General features: G+C 46.1%; 1 protein-coding gene across 2 annotated transcripts in view; it reads left to right on the top strand.

Moving 5' to 3' along the window:
- The window catches only part of LOC144792072 (uncharacterized), a 484547-nt gene that overhangs the window by 414790 nt on the left and 53868 nt on the right, over positions 1 to 15889 (top strand). For both annotated transcript variants that reach the window (XM_078666920.1, XM_078666919.1), the window contains exon 21: positions 15483 to 15672. In XM_078666920.1, coding sequence (XP_078523046.1) covers positions 15483 to 15672 — 190 coding nt within the window. The remainder of the gene's footprint in view (positions 1 to 15482; positions 15673 to 15889) is intronic.

The following is a 15889-nucleotide window of genomic DNA, read 5'->3' as shown; positions in this document are numbered from 1 at the left end:
TCGCAGACAATGAAACCAATCATCAAAAACATGAAAATGTATAAAAAACGACCCCAAACGAGGCCCCTACCGCATGGGAGCATCGGAAACAGCCAGCCGAGAAGCTACAGCACATCCGCCAGCCGCCGCCTCCATTCCGGCCATCCGAACCGGAACCACAGCCCCAGCCACTCAGGGCCGGTGACTCCGTCACCCGGAACCTGACCGCCCAGCCGCCGAGAAGTGCACCGCAAAAACATCAACGCGGTGGGGAAGGCTCGCATACACCAGGACGGCGCCGCCAGACCCAGGAAGGCGATAGCAAGTGAGGGAGAAGCCCTCAAGAAAGAGAAAATGACCGCAGCTCCGCAGAACGGCCAGCGCGTGGGACGCGCGTCTCACAGTGGTGAGACAGAAAAAAACAGGAGGTATGAGGGGGCTGGGGGCTATATATAGTCCCCACGTGACAAATCACGTGGGTACGGGTGTCTGGTGAGGCAGGGATGCCTCAATTTCGTAAGGAAGGGAAGCGAGGGAGGGACGATGAGGTAATGATAGAGAGCCCTAGAATGCAGGCACAAGAGGGTGTAAAGTCTGTAGCTTGTTTCTTACAAACAGCACAGGGATATGTGTGTGTGTGTGTGTGTGTGAGTATGTATGTATGTATGTATGTATATATATATATATATATATATATATATATATATATATATATATATATATATATATATATATATATATATATATATATATATATATATATATATATATATATATTATATTGATATTTATATAGATAGATCAATAGATATCTTTTTTTTACAATTTTACAGAGGTTTCCAAGGGGCTTGGAGGCCAGGTAAGACCATGGGCAGCAATTTTGGAGATTAAGAGTGTACTTTGATGGTGTTCCTGAACGTCTAGTGAGGCGGTAGTTCGCAGGTTAGCTGGGAATGAGTTGTGTGAATGGGTCACACCAGATTGAAAAACCAGTGTTTAAACAGCACACTTGGTGGCTCAGCGGTTTCAATGATGTTTTAATGTCAGAACGTTGATTGTGCGCGTAATTTAGGGGGCAGGAGTTTGGCTTGGGTATGTGGGAGAGGTTCTGTAGACAGCCTTCAAGACTAAAGTCAAACGTTAGAACAGTAGCCTGTTTTTGGAACAATGCTATCCAGCGAATCAGCAATTAGGAATTTGGATGAAGAGTGTTCATATAGCAACTTTTATAACTTCGTTTAGACAGGAAGACAACATAGTACAGAGGTTGACGACTAAGAGGCTACTGCAGTAGTGAGTTTTACTCGTAAACAGTGAATTTCTTAAAACTGTGTTCACCGCCCAAAGGGAGTAGGGCTTGATTCCCATAGGAAAACGTACACATTTGTGTACTTTCACGATTTTTTCGTATTCACAAAGGTATATGCTATGAGTATTAACTTTGCGCATGCAGAGTTTTCACCCGGGGTGTATTTGGCTGTCAGTAAAGAATATTGAGTATGGTTTTAAAACATGTTACATAAATGTTTAATTCACTCATGTCTATGTGTGCGATTTATAAAGCGCAACTGTTACTCCGAGGAGTGTCCTGGTGCTGTAGCATAGGAGCCGTCAGCAGAAAGAGAGAAGGAGAGAGACTAGGTGCAAGAGAAGAGTCAGGTCTTAAGTTTTTTACGGAACACAGGTATCGCCTTAATGCACCTGAGAGTCAGTGGAAGCTTGTTACAAAGAGATGGGCCCAGAAAGGAGTAAGATCTGCCCCCTGCCCTCGTCTTTCTAATCTGAGGAACTGTGGCTAGGCAGATATTTTCAGAGCAAAGGTTTCTCTGGGGAGTGTAGAGCTTGATTCTGTCTTGAAGATAGCCTGGGCCAGTACCATGAAGTGCTTTTTGGGTTAGGAGCAATATTTTAAAAGTAATCCTCTTCTTCACTGGAAGCCAATGTAGGCCAGAGACTTGGGAGTAGCGTGGGAGCCAAAAGATAGTGCGTGCTGCTGCATTCTGAACTAACTGCAGGCTATCAGGTAATTGTGCAGCCCTGCATACAGGCCATTCCCATTATCCAGCTGTGAGATTATCAAGGCCTGTGAAACCTGTTGTCTAGCGTGAAAGGATAGGAGAGAGACAAATTTCCCGAGTACACGAAGGTGGGCAAAACCAGTGCCCACCAAAGAGTTGATTTGAGAGCAAAATCACAGTTGTTCATCAAATTGGAAGCCCAGGTTTTTTACCACTTAACTTTTTAATACGGGGGGCATTCTTAGGCAAGAAAGGTTCCCATGATGTCTTGGCTCTGCGCCAAAGAAGAGGAGCTTGGTCTTCCGGGCATTACATATAAGTTGGTTATTGGATAAACATCTGAATGTTGCATTCAGGCACTCACAGGTTTTCTCCCAATGGAAAGCTACACCCTTGACCCAGGAAAAGAGAGTTGGGTGTCATCTGCATATGCACTATTTTTGCACCCGAGAATTCCACTAAGAGGCCTAGGGAGAGAGATAGATAGATATTAAATAGCATCTGACTCAAAGCTGAGCCCTGTGGCACCAAACGTCTTGGCCTCTCTCTGCCAAAAAAGAGGCAAGCCACTGCCAAGCAGGCCCTCTAATTCCCACTGAGTGTATACCAGCTAAGAGCATGGGGTGAGAGATGTTTTTGAACGCTGCCGATAGGTCGAGTAACACCAGCAGCGCCTGTCGCCCCTGTCTGTGCTGAGGGGGATGGAATCAAGTACTTCCAACAGAGCTGACTTTGTACTATAGTTGGGCCAGAAACCAGATTGGCTAGCATGAAGCAGATTATTGCTTTCCAAATGTACGGAAATCTTTTGATTAACATGTTTCTCCAGTACTTTTGATAGAGCTGGAAGGAGAGAGCTAGGTCTATAATTGATTGGAATATTTGGACCTGCCTGAGGTTTTGTTAACAGTGGTAGAATTTTTGCCTGTTTCCAAACACTAGGCATCTTAGCTGATGACAGGGAAGTATTAATAACTGATGCACCAGCAGGATAATGACCTTTGCCCCGCGGGCTAAAACAAAGGAAGGACCCGGATTAGTGGGGGAGCCTGATTTGAGGGGACTCATGGCTAGAAAGGAATCTTCCGCTGAAATGTTAGAAAAAGAGTCCAAGAAGCTTACTGTGTTACTGGAGATGGGCAATGGAAGAATCAAGTCTTCCCCCTTCCCACCCTATGCCTGTTAATTCCTCCGTACTATCTTCCCCCAAGAGACTGTTAGCTCTTGGAGGCGGGAGGCTAAGTTGAATGGAAGTTATTTTGTCATGAAAGGTACAGGCAAGTTGTTCGCACCATTTTTGAGAAGATGTTTTGTAGTTAGTCTCCGCTTCCGGCGCGGTAAAAGTTTTGCCAATTTTAAAAGTTTCCTTAGAGTGGTTGACAGCAGTTAACATTTTAGCCTCAAAATAAGATTTTATTGCTAATTTTATCTCGTTATGATACTTCATAAGACTTTTTCTGCAATCTGATTTTGTAGTTAGACAATATGAGGCTCTCCATTGACTCTCTAAGCGTTTGCAATCGAGCTTTAAACTTCTCAACGACTGAGAGTACCAAGGACTGGATGATTTAGGGTGGTGTTGTTCAGTCCTCCTTACTGGAGCAAGAGCTAGGATTGCGGTCTCTAACAAGCTAATGATTCGGGTTATGTCCACCTCCATATTACAGGAAAGGATGGGTTTGTCCTCTTCAAGTGCAGAGGACTGGTCCTCCAGTTGAATTTTGTGAAAGGCTCTTACCGTACTGGATAAGTTGCCATTTCAAGCCAGAAGGTTCCTAAACTTGCGCTATTTGAACCTAAGCAAATAGTGGTCGGACCAGACCAGCGGAAAGGGGGAATCCACTTCAAGGGGGCAGAAAGTGAAAATTTGGTCCAGAGTATGACCAGCCAGATGTGTGGGGGCAAAAACAGATTGGGCAAGGCCAAGAAAGCTAGGTTCTTCAGAACCATTGCAGCATCTCTTGCCTTCGCACAATCCATATGAAAAGTCACCCAACACTATGCAATGTGCAAATTTAAGAGTTAACTCATGAGAATATATTTTTTTATCAATGTTCATGTAGCAGCTAGCTCCTTTTGGTTTTTAAGGCTTGGCTCTTTTTGGCTTATTATGGAAGCCATTGTGCTACCTTTAGGCTTCTGTTTAAGAGGGGTTGTGCTTGCTTAGTATTTAAAATCTGGTAACACAACAGTAGTCAACCAGCAGCAGCAGAGGGAGGGACTGGTACAGTAGGTAATTGGTGCTTGAATCACTGTGCTTTGGGGAGCTTGAATGAGGTAAATCGAGTTAGACACTGTAATGCGGCTTCTACGAAACTAGGAAATGAAAGCAGGAGACAGGTAAGTAATGCATCTGGGTAATTCACAGGAGTTGTTCACTCTGATGCCTGTGAATAAATACACTTTTTCATGCTATTTATCCAGCAGAGTAGGTCTAAGGCATTGATGCTTATTTGTCCTTTGTCATAAGCAGCCCCTTCAGCCACACTGACATTTTAGTCACATGCACAATGCATCTTAGGAATGGCAGTTTTGATGTTTAACATGTTAAGCAGTGTTTTAAGAGGCTCAGGTCCTGTCTCGACTGGGCCCATATTTCTGTTCTTGACAGTGCTATCTCAGCCAAAGAAATCTGGAAGGCAAAATAAAAAACAATGCCAGAGGAGACTAGGAATAAATAGACGACAAGTATCAGGACAATGAAAAACAGCAGATGGTTTACCAGGACCAGGTGAGAAGGATCAAGAGGGCCAGGAGGATGTGAAACAGGGGGATCTGGACCTAGTGGAAAAGGGCTTGAAGGAACAGAAGTATCGGAGGTAGAAGGAACAGAAGACCCTGGACAATAACAACAAGAAGGGCTATGTGGGCGTGTGCGCACTGACCGGAGGGACAAGGATAACCAAGGCCAGAGCAGCAGACCCAAGTAGACAGACCACATAGGACAAGTACCGGGAAACCAATGAAGAGAAGGACCATTGACAGGAGGGCCAAGACCACAGACATCAGATCAAGGAGGCCCAAGGAGCAGGAAGATCATAGCCGAAAAGGACAAGGGCAAACAGGGCCTGGAGAACCTAGATTAGAATGTCCTGTGGTTTATGAAGACAAGAAAGTCTAGGCCAGTGTGATGAGGATCAGAAGGTCCAGGAGTGTCAGACTCAGAGGGGGGGTCATACATCAGGGTGACAAGAGCTACATGAACCAGGGTGACCCTCAGCATAGGAACTAGGAGGACCAGAGCCACAGGGGCACATGGTTAGATGGAAAAGCACAAGGTAGAATAGGCAAACCAAGAGTACTAGTAGGAGTGAGATGGGGCAGGAGGGCCCGGAACTAGGAGGGCTAGAGAAACAAAATCTAATGGAACAAGTATCAGAAGACCCAATACATGAGTGTCAGGATCAAAAGGATTAGGAACAAGCAAACAATGGGTCTAGACAAAGCAGAGGAGTCGGACCTGGAAGACAAGAATCAGGGTGAGGAGGATAAAAAGGTCCAGGGCTGGGAGCCTGTCAAACAGGAAACCTGAGATCCAAACGACTAGGGGCGGGAGGACATAAGAATAACAACCAGTCAATAATAAGCCAGAAAGTTCTTTGACTAGCATGAATCGAATGTCAAGGAACATAAGAATTAGGAAAGGCTAGAGTGATCTGTGACAGGACAAGTTATTGCAGAGCCATGCGGGCAAGGAGCAGGAGGATGCGGGCCAGGAGGCTTAGGACCAGATTGAAGAGGACTAAGAAGATCAGGACCTAAAGGGCAATGGCCAGTATGTCCAGGATACGAGGATAAGCAGAATGGGGATTAGGAAGGTCGAGGGGTGGTACCAAGGGGACTCAGAAGACTAGAGCAAGAGTACTAATTAAAGGATCATGACTAGGTGGGCTGGAAACCAGGCCAAGAGAGAGGGTCATGAAGATTAGGACCTAGGGGAACAGGGCTCGAATTACCAAGTGGGGCAGAGCAATCATTACAAGAAGCAGGAACAGGGTGAGCAGGGGCGTAGGAGACACAAAATTTCTGGGGGGGACAGGGACAATCCTGCACTTGTGTGTGTGTGTGTGCGCGCATGTGCATGTGTGTTTTGAGCATGCTCGCTGCATGAGTGATGAAGGACCCAGGCAAATACTGTATTTTACAAATAACAATACGTTGATAGAGGGCCTAAGGGATATTTAAAGACCAGCCTAGGTAGTATCCCTTTGGAGAATTACCTAAACAACAAGAAAACCTAGGGGTCTCTGTAGGAAAGTATCATGGAAATTCCTATTTCTTTAACCCGACAACTAGCATAGTACATCTAGTTGGAGTTAAGACTCACAAAACACAAGAAACCAAAAGAGGGGCCACCAGTGATTGTAGATCAAAAAACCTTTTGTAGGATTCCCATCAAAGACTTGGTCATCCTTAGGGTCGTGTGTCTCTGGATCATTGAGACAAGGGACGTACCCTGTGGCGGATAAGGGTTCCGACCCGCAATCACTGTTGGACCAAATTATATTGATCTGATGGGATCTAGTGCAGTGCAAAAATAATAAAAAGTGGTGAATTAAAATAGGATAGAGTACCTAGACACGGAATTTTTAATAGAGAAGGTCTCTTCCTGTTAAAAACAAGAACAGCGCAATATCATAGCAGTTTAAACAAATATCTGCAAAGGGGCCAACATGTTTCAGCCTAATGGGACAATGGGACCCAGGCTTTCTTCAGGGCCTCTGTTCTCAAAAATAGTGCTACTGCATATAGTGCAAATAATGTGCCAAAGCAAAGTTATCAAAAAACACAAAAAACAAACGTGAAAGTCATTCTTTAACAGCAAAGGATATATATTTCCGTCTGTTAATTCTCCTCAGTGACAACTGGTGTATTAATTACATCCAGCTTGTCCGGGGAACAGACCTCACCTCTCCTGGACCTGGCTCAGGATTTGTGAGACCCCGCTCTGTCCGTCGTTGCCTCTGGCCTGCTCTGAGTCAGGGGGACAGGATTTTTGATCTACAATCACTGGTGGCCCCTCTTTTTGGTTTCTTGTGTTTTGTGAGAACTATTTAGTCTTAACTCCAACTAGATGTACTATGCTAGACGTCGGGTTAAAGAAATAGGAATTTCCATGATACTTTCCTACAGAGACCCCTAGGTTTTCTTGTTGTTTAAATACTGTATTTTACCAAATCTCCTTACTTTACTTCTACAAATCTTACTGCTGCCTTTAGGGCTGGGTCTTCGAGGCAGCAGGTAGGGCTGAGGAGTGGCAGCATCAGACAGCAATCAACAAAGGACCTCCCTCCCTTTGTCCTTAGAGGTGCAGACCAGTAGCGGCTGCTACTGGACTCAGATGGTGTGGCTGGAGACAAAAAAGAGAAAACCTAAACAAACAAAAAGCACTTACCGAAATGCCCGCCACCTCTCCTTCATCCTCTGTCCTACCGACATCTTCCTGCACTCCCAGCCAGCAGCAGGAAGTACCCGCCCTACCAGCATTCCCACAGCTAATCCCAACGCTGCAATGCAGCAGTGATTGTCCGGAATGCTGTGGATTGGCGCCAGACGGGGACTGAGAGGGGTTGTATCTTCCTCACCAGGCTGTCGAATGCAGCCTGGTGGGGGACATGCCAAGTGCAAAGGACTGCTTGGGATTGTCCGAGATGGCTCCTCTCCCTACTCCACCAGCCAGCGCTGCCCAAGAGCCACTGAAGTATATAGGAAAAATAAAATGATAATAACAATTGTTATCGTTTTATTTTCTTCAGTGGGGCGACACTCTTCCGCCTTAGCGGAGGAGCCGCCACTGGTGCAGAATGCAGGCAGTTGTGGCTGAGAGGATAAACATTTCCTGGAGGGTCGCAGTACAACAAAAGTGTAGGGGGTGGGTGGCCTCTGTGAATATCTGATAAGTCACAGGTAACTGGAGGCAGGGCCGGCCTTCAGCGTGGGCAAGCTGGGCCTAGGCACCAATTTTCTGCGGGTGCATAGAGCTGTGTGCATTATGGTTAAGCCAACAGCAACACCCTTCTCCTCTTGCTCCAGCCTTTTCCTTGTTTCTGCCTTTTCGTTTCTGTATAATTTGCCAGTTTACAGTGATTTTAGAACTTCATTATCATAGGGCACATGTTGTTTTTAACACCTCTTTACCCCCCTTCCTCCTCCTGTCTTTACCCTCTGAACCCTGCTGACACACATCATCAAACCCATCATCTGCCTGGCAGCTAAGCTATCTGGGATTTAGGTGAGCTGGGGGAGGTCTGGGATTTTTGTGTTCAGGGGCCAGTCCCTGCTCATCCAGGGACTGAGGAGTGAATACAGAAGGGACTCCCTGCTGCCTCATTTAATTCACTACCATCAGCAAGGGTGCCAGATTTATCTCCGCCCATGCCCAGGGGCTGTCTTAGCAAAGGCTGTCTCTGCCTGCAGGGCCAATATAAGTAGCACTTTCGCATGCTAAAGGCCCTGTGAATCAAAGAAGGGAGACGAGGCATTCTTTTGATGCCTCGTTCCCCCCACCCTTGACCCCTGTGTCCCACTGGCTCCAAAATCTGGGGGGATATGTCCCCTGCATCCCCCACACTTCCTACGCCCATGAGGGTGAGGAGGATCGGAGGTAAGAAGCCCAACTAGCATCTGTAAAACCAAGTGGAATAGACAGTGTTGGACAGGAGGACCATGACCAAAATGACCAGGCTCACGAGGACCTGAAACAAGGAGAACCTGGATGAATATGACCTTGATCAATGACTGTAGTACCAGTAGAGCTAACTGGACAAGGAACAGATCCAGGAGTACAAGAGGACTTGAGAAGAAAGATGAACCTGGACCTTCTTTACCAGGAATAGGAGCTTGACGTTGAGGATTACTAGGACAGAGTGACTAGGACCAAGAGGACTACAAATAAACAATGCCAAATGGGCCAAGACTGGGGTAACCAGGAGGACCATGATGGCTACAAGGCAAAGTTTATGATAACAAGCACAATAGGATGAGGAGTACCAGGATACCAGGACCAAGGAGGCCAAGACTAAGCTAGCAAGGTGATCAGGTCCAGGAGAACCCAAACTATAAGGAACAGGACCAAGAGCATCAGGGACATTGGGCACAGAATCTCAAGAAGGACAAGGATTATGAAAAGGATTATGAAAAACAAGAATATCATGACCTTTTCCAGGAGTGCTAGGTAGATGAAACCATGGACACAAGCAGCCAGAGTCAGAAGGGAAAGTTTTAAGACAACCAAGAAACAAAGGACTAGGGAACCAGGAAGACCGGGGCAAAGAAGATAAGGACCTTGAGTACCAGGACCAGGAGGACCATGGTGAGGAGGAAAAGGAGGATCAGGACCAGGGTCATCAAGACCAGGATGATCACAGCCTGGACGTCCATCCCACAGGGCTTGGAACAGGATGGGCAGGAAGATGAGCAACAGGATGGCCAGGCCCAGTAGGACCAGATAAAAGAGGACCATGATGGGTATGTGTAGCTGCAGGAGGTTAAGCAGCAGGGAGACCGGGGCCAAGAGCAACAAGACGAGATCCAGGAAGACAAGTTCCAGGCCAACAGGACCAAGGGACAGAATAAGCAAGGAATAAAAAGGGGTCAGTACGAAGAATACCAGGAGGACCAGAGCCAGGAGGACCAGAACCCGAGCACAGAGGATTAGAAGGATCTACACCTATACTAATGCGAGTGGGACCATGACCATAGGACTAGGGCCCAGAGTACCAGTAGAACAGTAAGCCCAGGACCTGGGGTAGGAGAATCAAGGCGAGGAAGGTCAGAAGGACAGAACAACCGGAGCCAGGAAGACTTAGGGGACTGGACCTTGATGTTTAGGAGGAACAGGACCAAAAATGATGAGGCTCAGTAGGACCCAAACAAAGAGACCCAGGACCAAGAGGGCTCAGACCATTGGAACTATGAGGACAAGGCAAAGGGCCAGGAGGACTAAAATAATCCAAAGCTGGAAGACAAGAGCTAAGAGAGCAGGGCCTAAGAGGGACAGGACACAAGAGGTCAGGTAGACCCAGGGGACCAGCAGAACCAGGAAATGATGTACTTTTAATCAGATGAGCATGTTGAGAAGGATCAGAAGGACCAGGTTAAATGGACAAGGGTCAAGAGGATGAAGAAAGAAAAGAAAGAAATAGGATAAGGATGCCTGAAAGGACAGGATAGCCGGAAGGACCAGAACCAAGAGGATTGGGCATACGGAGACTCAAACAAGGAGGACCAGCAACAAAAGGATCAAGTCTAGTGGGCACAAAACTAGGAAGAGAACACGGACTGTGAGGACCAGAATAGAAAGACCATTACTAGGTAAACCAGACTGAGAGTGAGGAAGACTGGGAAAACAGGACCTGAAGAATAAAGATGAGTTGGCCAGGCAATTTGAGCAAACAGGACAAGAGCTAAGAGGGCCAGTGCAATGAGGAACAGTGACACCACAACCAAGCGGAAAAGGAAGCTAAGTTCACAGAGGCCCAGAGTAAAAGAACATACCAGGACAAGCAGGACCAGAATGCAGAGCAAAAGAAGGACCAGGACAAGAAAGTCCAATATGACACAAGCCGTGATTACCAAGCTATGTGGCTGAGAACAGCTAAGAACAGGATGACCTGAACAAGAAGAGTCAGGATAAAGTGGACATGTCAGCCCAATATCACAACGAGGAGAAGCACCATGGCCAGGAGTATCATGACATGTTGTAGGAAGACCCAGAGAACTAGCCAGGTCAGGAGTAGGTTGACCAGGGACTGTATGACTGGGACCAGATGGGGAGGATTAGGTGGACGAGAAGAATCAGTATAAACAGGATCAGGAAGAGAGCTAGGAGGTCCGGAGAGCTCAGAACCAAGGGACCAGGATCTGGATCCTCCAATAGGAGGTGGACTAGATACTGGGGTATTAGGACCATTATGGCAAGGATTAGGAGAACCAGGACATCCAGAGCCATGAGGACAGATGGGCCAAGATCAGGACCAAAAATACCAGTCCCTTTCCAAGAGGACCTAATAAGGAGGACCTTTGGAGGCAGTACTAAGTGGACCACAGGACTAGGGTAAGGAGAATCAGGATGACCCAAACCAGGAAGACTAGGAGTGCCAGACATAGGAGAGCAAGGACAATAGGGCTAGGTGAATAACGACTCAGCAGACCAGTAGGATCAGGTTGAGGATCAGTAGTATCAGGATCGGGAGGCCCAGGAAGGGATAATAGAAGGTTGCACAAGTAGCAGGGCCAGGAAGACCAGGGTCTGAAAGGACTATAACCAGGACCCCCAGATTCAGGAAACCAGTACCACGGTGACCTGAACTAGTTAGACCAGTGCCAGGTTGAGGATCAGGAGAATGAAAGCAACCCAGAAAAGGAGGACTTGGAACAGTAATAGGAGGAGTACCAATGCCTAAAGTCACAGAAGGACCTGAAAATGAAGGAAGGAGACCAGGTGCAGGAGGACACCTATGTGAGTCTAGGTCATACGTATTAGGATATCCCTTTTGCAAATGGTTCTCATTCATGCCTCTTATACTGCCATCCCCTAGAAATCTCCACTTCCTCAGCCCATGTATAGAACCGGAAAGTATTTGCTGAAAAATCAGAGCATGCAAAGTGAATAAAAAGCTGAGACTGTTACACACAAACCTCTGACTGTAGAAAACATCATCTGATGCTGGCGCAGGAGTCTGAGGGTGGATCTAAGGGCATAAGGAGTGAAAATTGGCAGAGGGGTGTAAAGGTGGATAGGTGAAAATGAGTGTGATCTGTGAAGGATAGCAAAAAAGGGTTTGAGAAACTCAGATAGCTGAAGTTCGGAAGATATGATTAATAGCTAACAAAGGGGTCAAAGGGATATGGCAGTCAGCAAAGGGAAGATCAAGAACATAAGATCTTGTTGAGCAGGAAGAAGGGATGATTGAGGTTCCAGATAGATCGTCTCAGATGGCCAAAATAGGGATTATGTTTGAGCCCCATATGTTTTTGCTAACATGCCTGTGTATGTATGTGAGGTGGGTATGTAGCAAGGGGAAGATTAACTAAGATGTCATGCAACACAAGGCAGCAAGACAACTTGCTGTGCTGTATTGTGTGACAGGGAGAGAGCAGCAATGTGCCATATCTACTAAGATATGACATATTTCTGCTTTCTCCTTGCATTGGTGCACTGTGTGCTGCGTATCGCCAACAAAGGCACCCTTATGGGAGGGTGCAAGGGTTGTTGCATTATGCGTAGGAATGTTTTTGGGTAGGAATGGGCACCTTTCTGCACAAACACAATCCTTTTCCTCTTTCTATGTGTGCTGCAGAATATAAATATTTATCCTCGTTACGCCTCACTTGGGAAGGTGTACCATTTTGATGCAATCCCAGGTTTACTCACCTTAGTTAATCTGGGATTTTGTCAAAGTGCATAAGGGATGCATGAGAACGCCCATGCTCCACCCATGGAACACCTTCTCAACACAGGGTAACGCAAGGCAGCAATTTGCTCTGCCTTGCGTTACTCTAGATTTACTAAGCCATGCAGAGCCACGCAGGGTGACTTTGATTGACTTAGTGAATTCTACTTAAGGCCATGTGTTGCCTTGCGTCACTATGCTTGACCCATGGACAACACAAGTCCTTAGTTTACTCCCAAAGGGGAGAATGGAGAAAAGGCTACCCCAAAAAAATCTGGGAGGTGCTTTTTAGCAAAGGGCTGTTGATTAGTTCCTCCTGAGTGATGCTGGGTAGACTGTAGAAGTAAGCGGTAGATCATAGGCTTCTCTTGTTAAAGGTGTCAAAGTTTCTAAGCAGGGCTGCCTTTTTGTCCGTGCCTGATGACTACTCATAAAGGCTGATGACAGCCAGGTACTGAGATCTCATGCTTAATTGTATCTTTATTTTGGCTACTTTTGATTCGAGCCAGCACTATTGCTGCTGCTGTCAGGCCCATCACCTAGCACAAAGGCTGTGTCTGAGCGAAAGCCAGAAAATGATATTTGAAAGAGAAACCTCAATAGTGGATCCACATCCTCTACCTGGAAAATGAGCAGTAAAGTGGAACTGTGAAATGATTGATCAGGAGGTCACAAGAATGAAAGTAACAAAATGTCTTTGTTTATTCAGAGTTTTATTTCTTACAATATTCTGCATTATAGTCAATGAATAAAATCTCTGTGAGTTCCTTTTCTTTTTCGTCTTTGATACCTATATGTCTTTCTCTGATTTAATGGGAAAATTCATTCATATTCCAATGACATTCAGTTGAAATAGTTATAGTCCATTTCCTTTGCTTGTGGCTTCTCGACAGATTGCTTCCTCTGATCGCCCAACAAAGTAGGGGCTGTCGAAGGAAGGACTTTATAGCATCTACCCCATTTAGAGTAAAACCTGACTGTAAGAGACAGGAAAAAAATTACCCCGTCGCCCTCTGAGAAAACTCCCAGCGTGTGGGACCATTAGTTTCTTTGTTTTTGAAAAACAAACTCCTGCTTTGGGGGTTTCTCCTGCAGAGGCAAACATACCCTTTGGTAGGTGCACTAAAAGTGCGCCACAAAAAGGTGGAGAAGTGTGGCTCAATGGTTAGAGCGGCAGACCCTGATGCAGAGGTCTAGCCCGGGACCAGGGTTCAATTCCCCGCCTCGGCGGGTCTTGGGCTCAAAATTCCACGGAATAGATAATTCTCGCCTCGGTGCCTATTCCAATCATGGAGTCCCACTCTGCAACTCTGGGCAATAGCTTGCTTAATCTCCACAACGGCCCCCACAACACTAAGGATGCCTGGCCTCCACCTTAGGGGTGCCCAGGAGTGGACACCTCACAGGGAAAGCCAGGAAGGGTTCCACAGCGGTATTCGTACAGCGCCTTGAGACCCTTGCGGGTGAGTAGTGCGCAATACAAGTATCAATTTACATTTTTCAGGACACGTCCTAAAGGCAGCCCTCTGGTGGGGGGGAAAGGAGGTCATATAGACTCCCCAGATATCCCCTTTCAGGCGAGTGCAGTCACGCAGTGCACCCGCCTGCAAAGCGCGCTCTTTACCCTCTTGAAAGTGCAGTTGACATGCTGCTTTCACTGTGTAACATGAAGCAGCTTTGAAGCAGCCGCTCTGCTCAGTGTTTCATTTGATTGCACTACCCCCAGGGCAGCGCATGATCGCGGCTTCTCTTGGGCCAGCACATTCTGCATAATACAGCGTACTTTCTATGTTTGCACCAGGCGCACCTTTTGAAAGGTGCACCGTAGCATAAACAGGGAAGTCTGCTAGATTTATAAAACTGCCCCAGGTCGCTATAGAAGACAAGCCTGCAGCCCTTCATCTGTATACTTTGATCACCCATTGTCTGCTGTGCTGTCGCCTTCTCTTTGCTCCCGGGCCTTTAATATGACATTTTGGACACCCAGCGGCTCCCTTAACATGCTTTTAAATATAGTTACTGTTTTTTTCTATATTAAATTTTCTTAAATCTATAAGGTGTTCCGAGCCAACCAAGGTTAAGTTAGCTAGTAGATATATGAGTACGTAATTTGCACATGCAAGGACTGGAAAAACAGGACACTGAAAAAAATGTTTGTTTTGTTTTTGCACTTTTTGTTTTAAATGTTTGTCGGGGGACTGCTAGGAGACAGTGTAATTTCTAGGTGATAGCTATTTTTTCTGCATTACTCAATGCATTGACACAGAAGAATTTACTCTGTACCTTACCATAGCCCGTTTCTCTATCCTGTCTTTGCTTGTCCGTTTAAGCATGTGTTACAACTTTAAAGGCAGGCCCATTGTCTTTGTCAATGCTTGTTTTACTTTGAAATGTACAATGCCTCACACACTGATAGCAACAGTGGCGGCATCATTTGTGGGAACTCAGACCTTGGCCCTACAATCTGCTCTCAATGAATCCACAACAACTGCAGTTTCAGACAGAACAACTGCAGCCTCTCCGAGCCAGGAATTATGGACAGAGAGTGGTGGATAAGACAAAACTATTGATGTATGGCCATTTGCTTTAATGCTGTCAGTATTATACTAGGCTTGAAAAAGCTGGTTGATCCTGCGAAATACTTGTCCGCTATACACCTATATGTGGCTCAAATGATTTGATGTATATGAAGAGCATGAAATATCAGCATATGTTATTTGAAAAGAATGCGACAAAATGAGGAAATTAAAACATCTGAAAAACATATTCGATTTTTTTGTGAGGTCTTCTGTACTTTCTTACAAATGTAAGGAAGTCGCATGTTTTTTTAAAAATGTTACTTCACAATTATAGGATGCCCCTGAGGAAGTTTATTTACACTTGTGGAGATATTCCCTTGCAGTAGCTTATAAGGGGAGCAGTCGAATGTCTGAAACATCTGGATCAGTTAAGCAAGTCACACTTGGCATGGGACAACTTGAGACTCATGAGTCATTGTCTTAGAGATCTCTTTATGAGTCAAAGCTTTTATTGTGCACGAATCTGAAGGCACAATTGGCTTTAATAGTTTTTACCTCTCTCATTCTTCCAGCTCCAAGCAGATCCACCCTGAACATGAAGGGAGTACCCCCTCCTATGCCAAGCCGACCGGTCGTCGCTCTGAGGTCATCAGTAGCCGCAGGGCTAAAACCGCGACCTCCGATGACATTGCCAGCACCTGCACCCAGGCTGCCAGTACCCAACATCAGAATGCCACCTCCCCCAGGGACAAGACCTACAAAGTAAGTACTTATATTGAGTGCCAGTACCCAACCTCAGAATGCCACCTCCCCCAGGGACAAGACCTACAAACTAAGTACTTACATTGTGTGCCACTACCCATCATCAAAATGCCACCTCCCCCAGGGACTTATATTGGGTAAGGGGAGGTGCCCATAATGCGGACAAAGAAATCCAGTTGGTACAGTGCAGGTTTTCTTCTCTATGGACTGCATGTAG

The sequence above is a fragment of the Lissotriton helveticus genome, chromosome 11, assembly GCF_964261635.1.
Source record: "Lissotriton helveticus chromosome 11, aLisHel1.1, whole genome shotgun sequence".
NCBI classification, from domain to species: Eukaryota; Metazoa; Chordata; class Amphibia; order Caudata; family Salamandridae; genus Lissotriton; species Lissotriton helveticus.
This window is presented reverse-complemented; position numbering and strand designations above follow the sequence as displayed.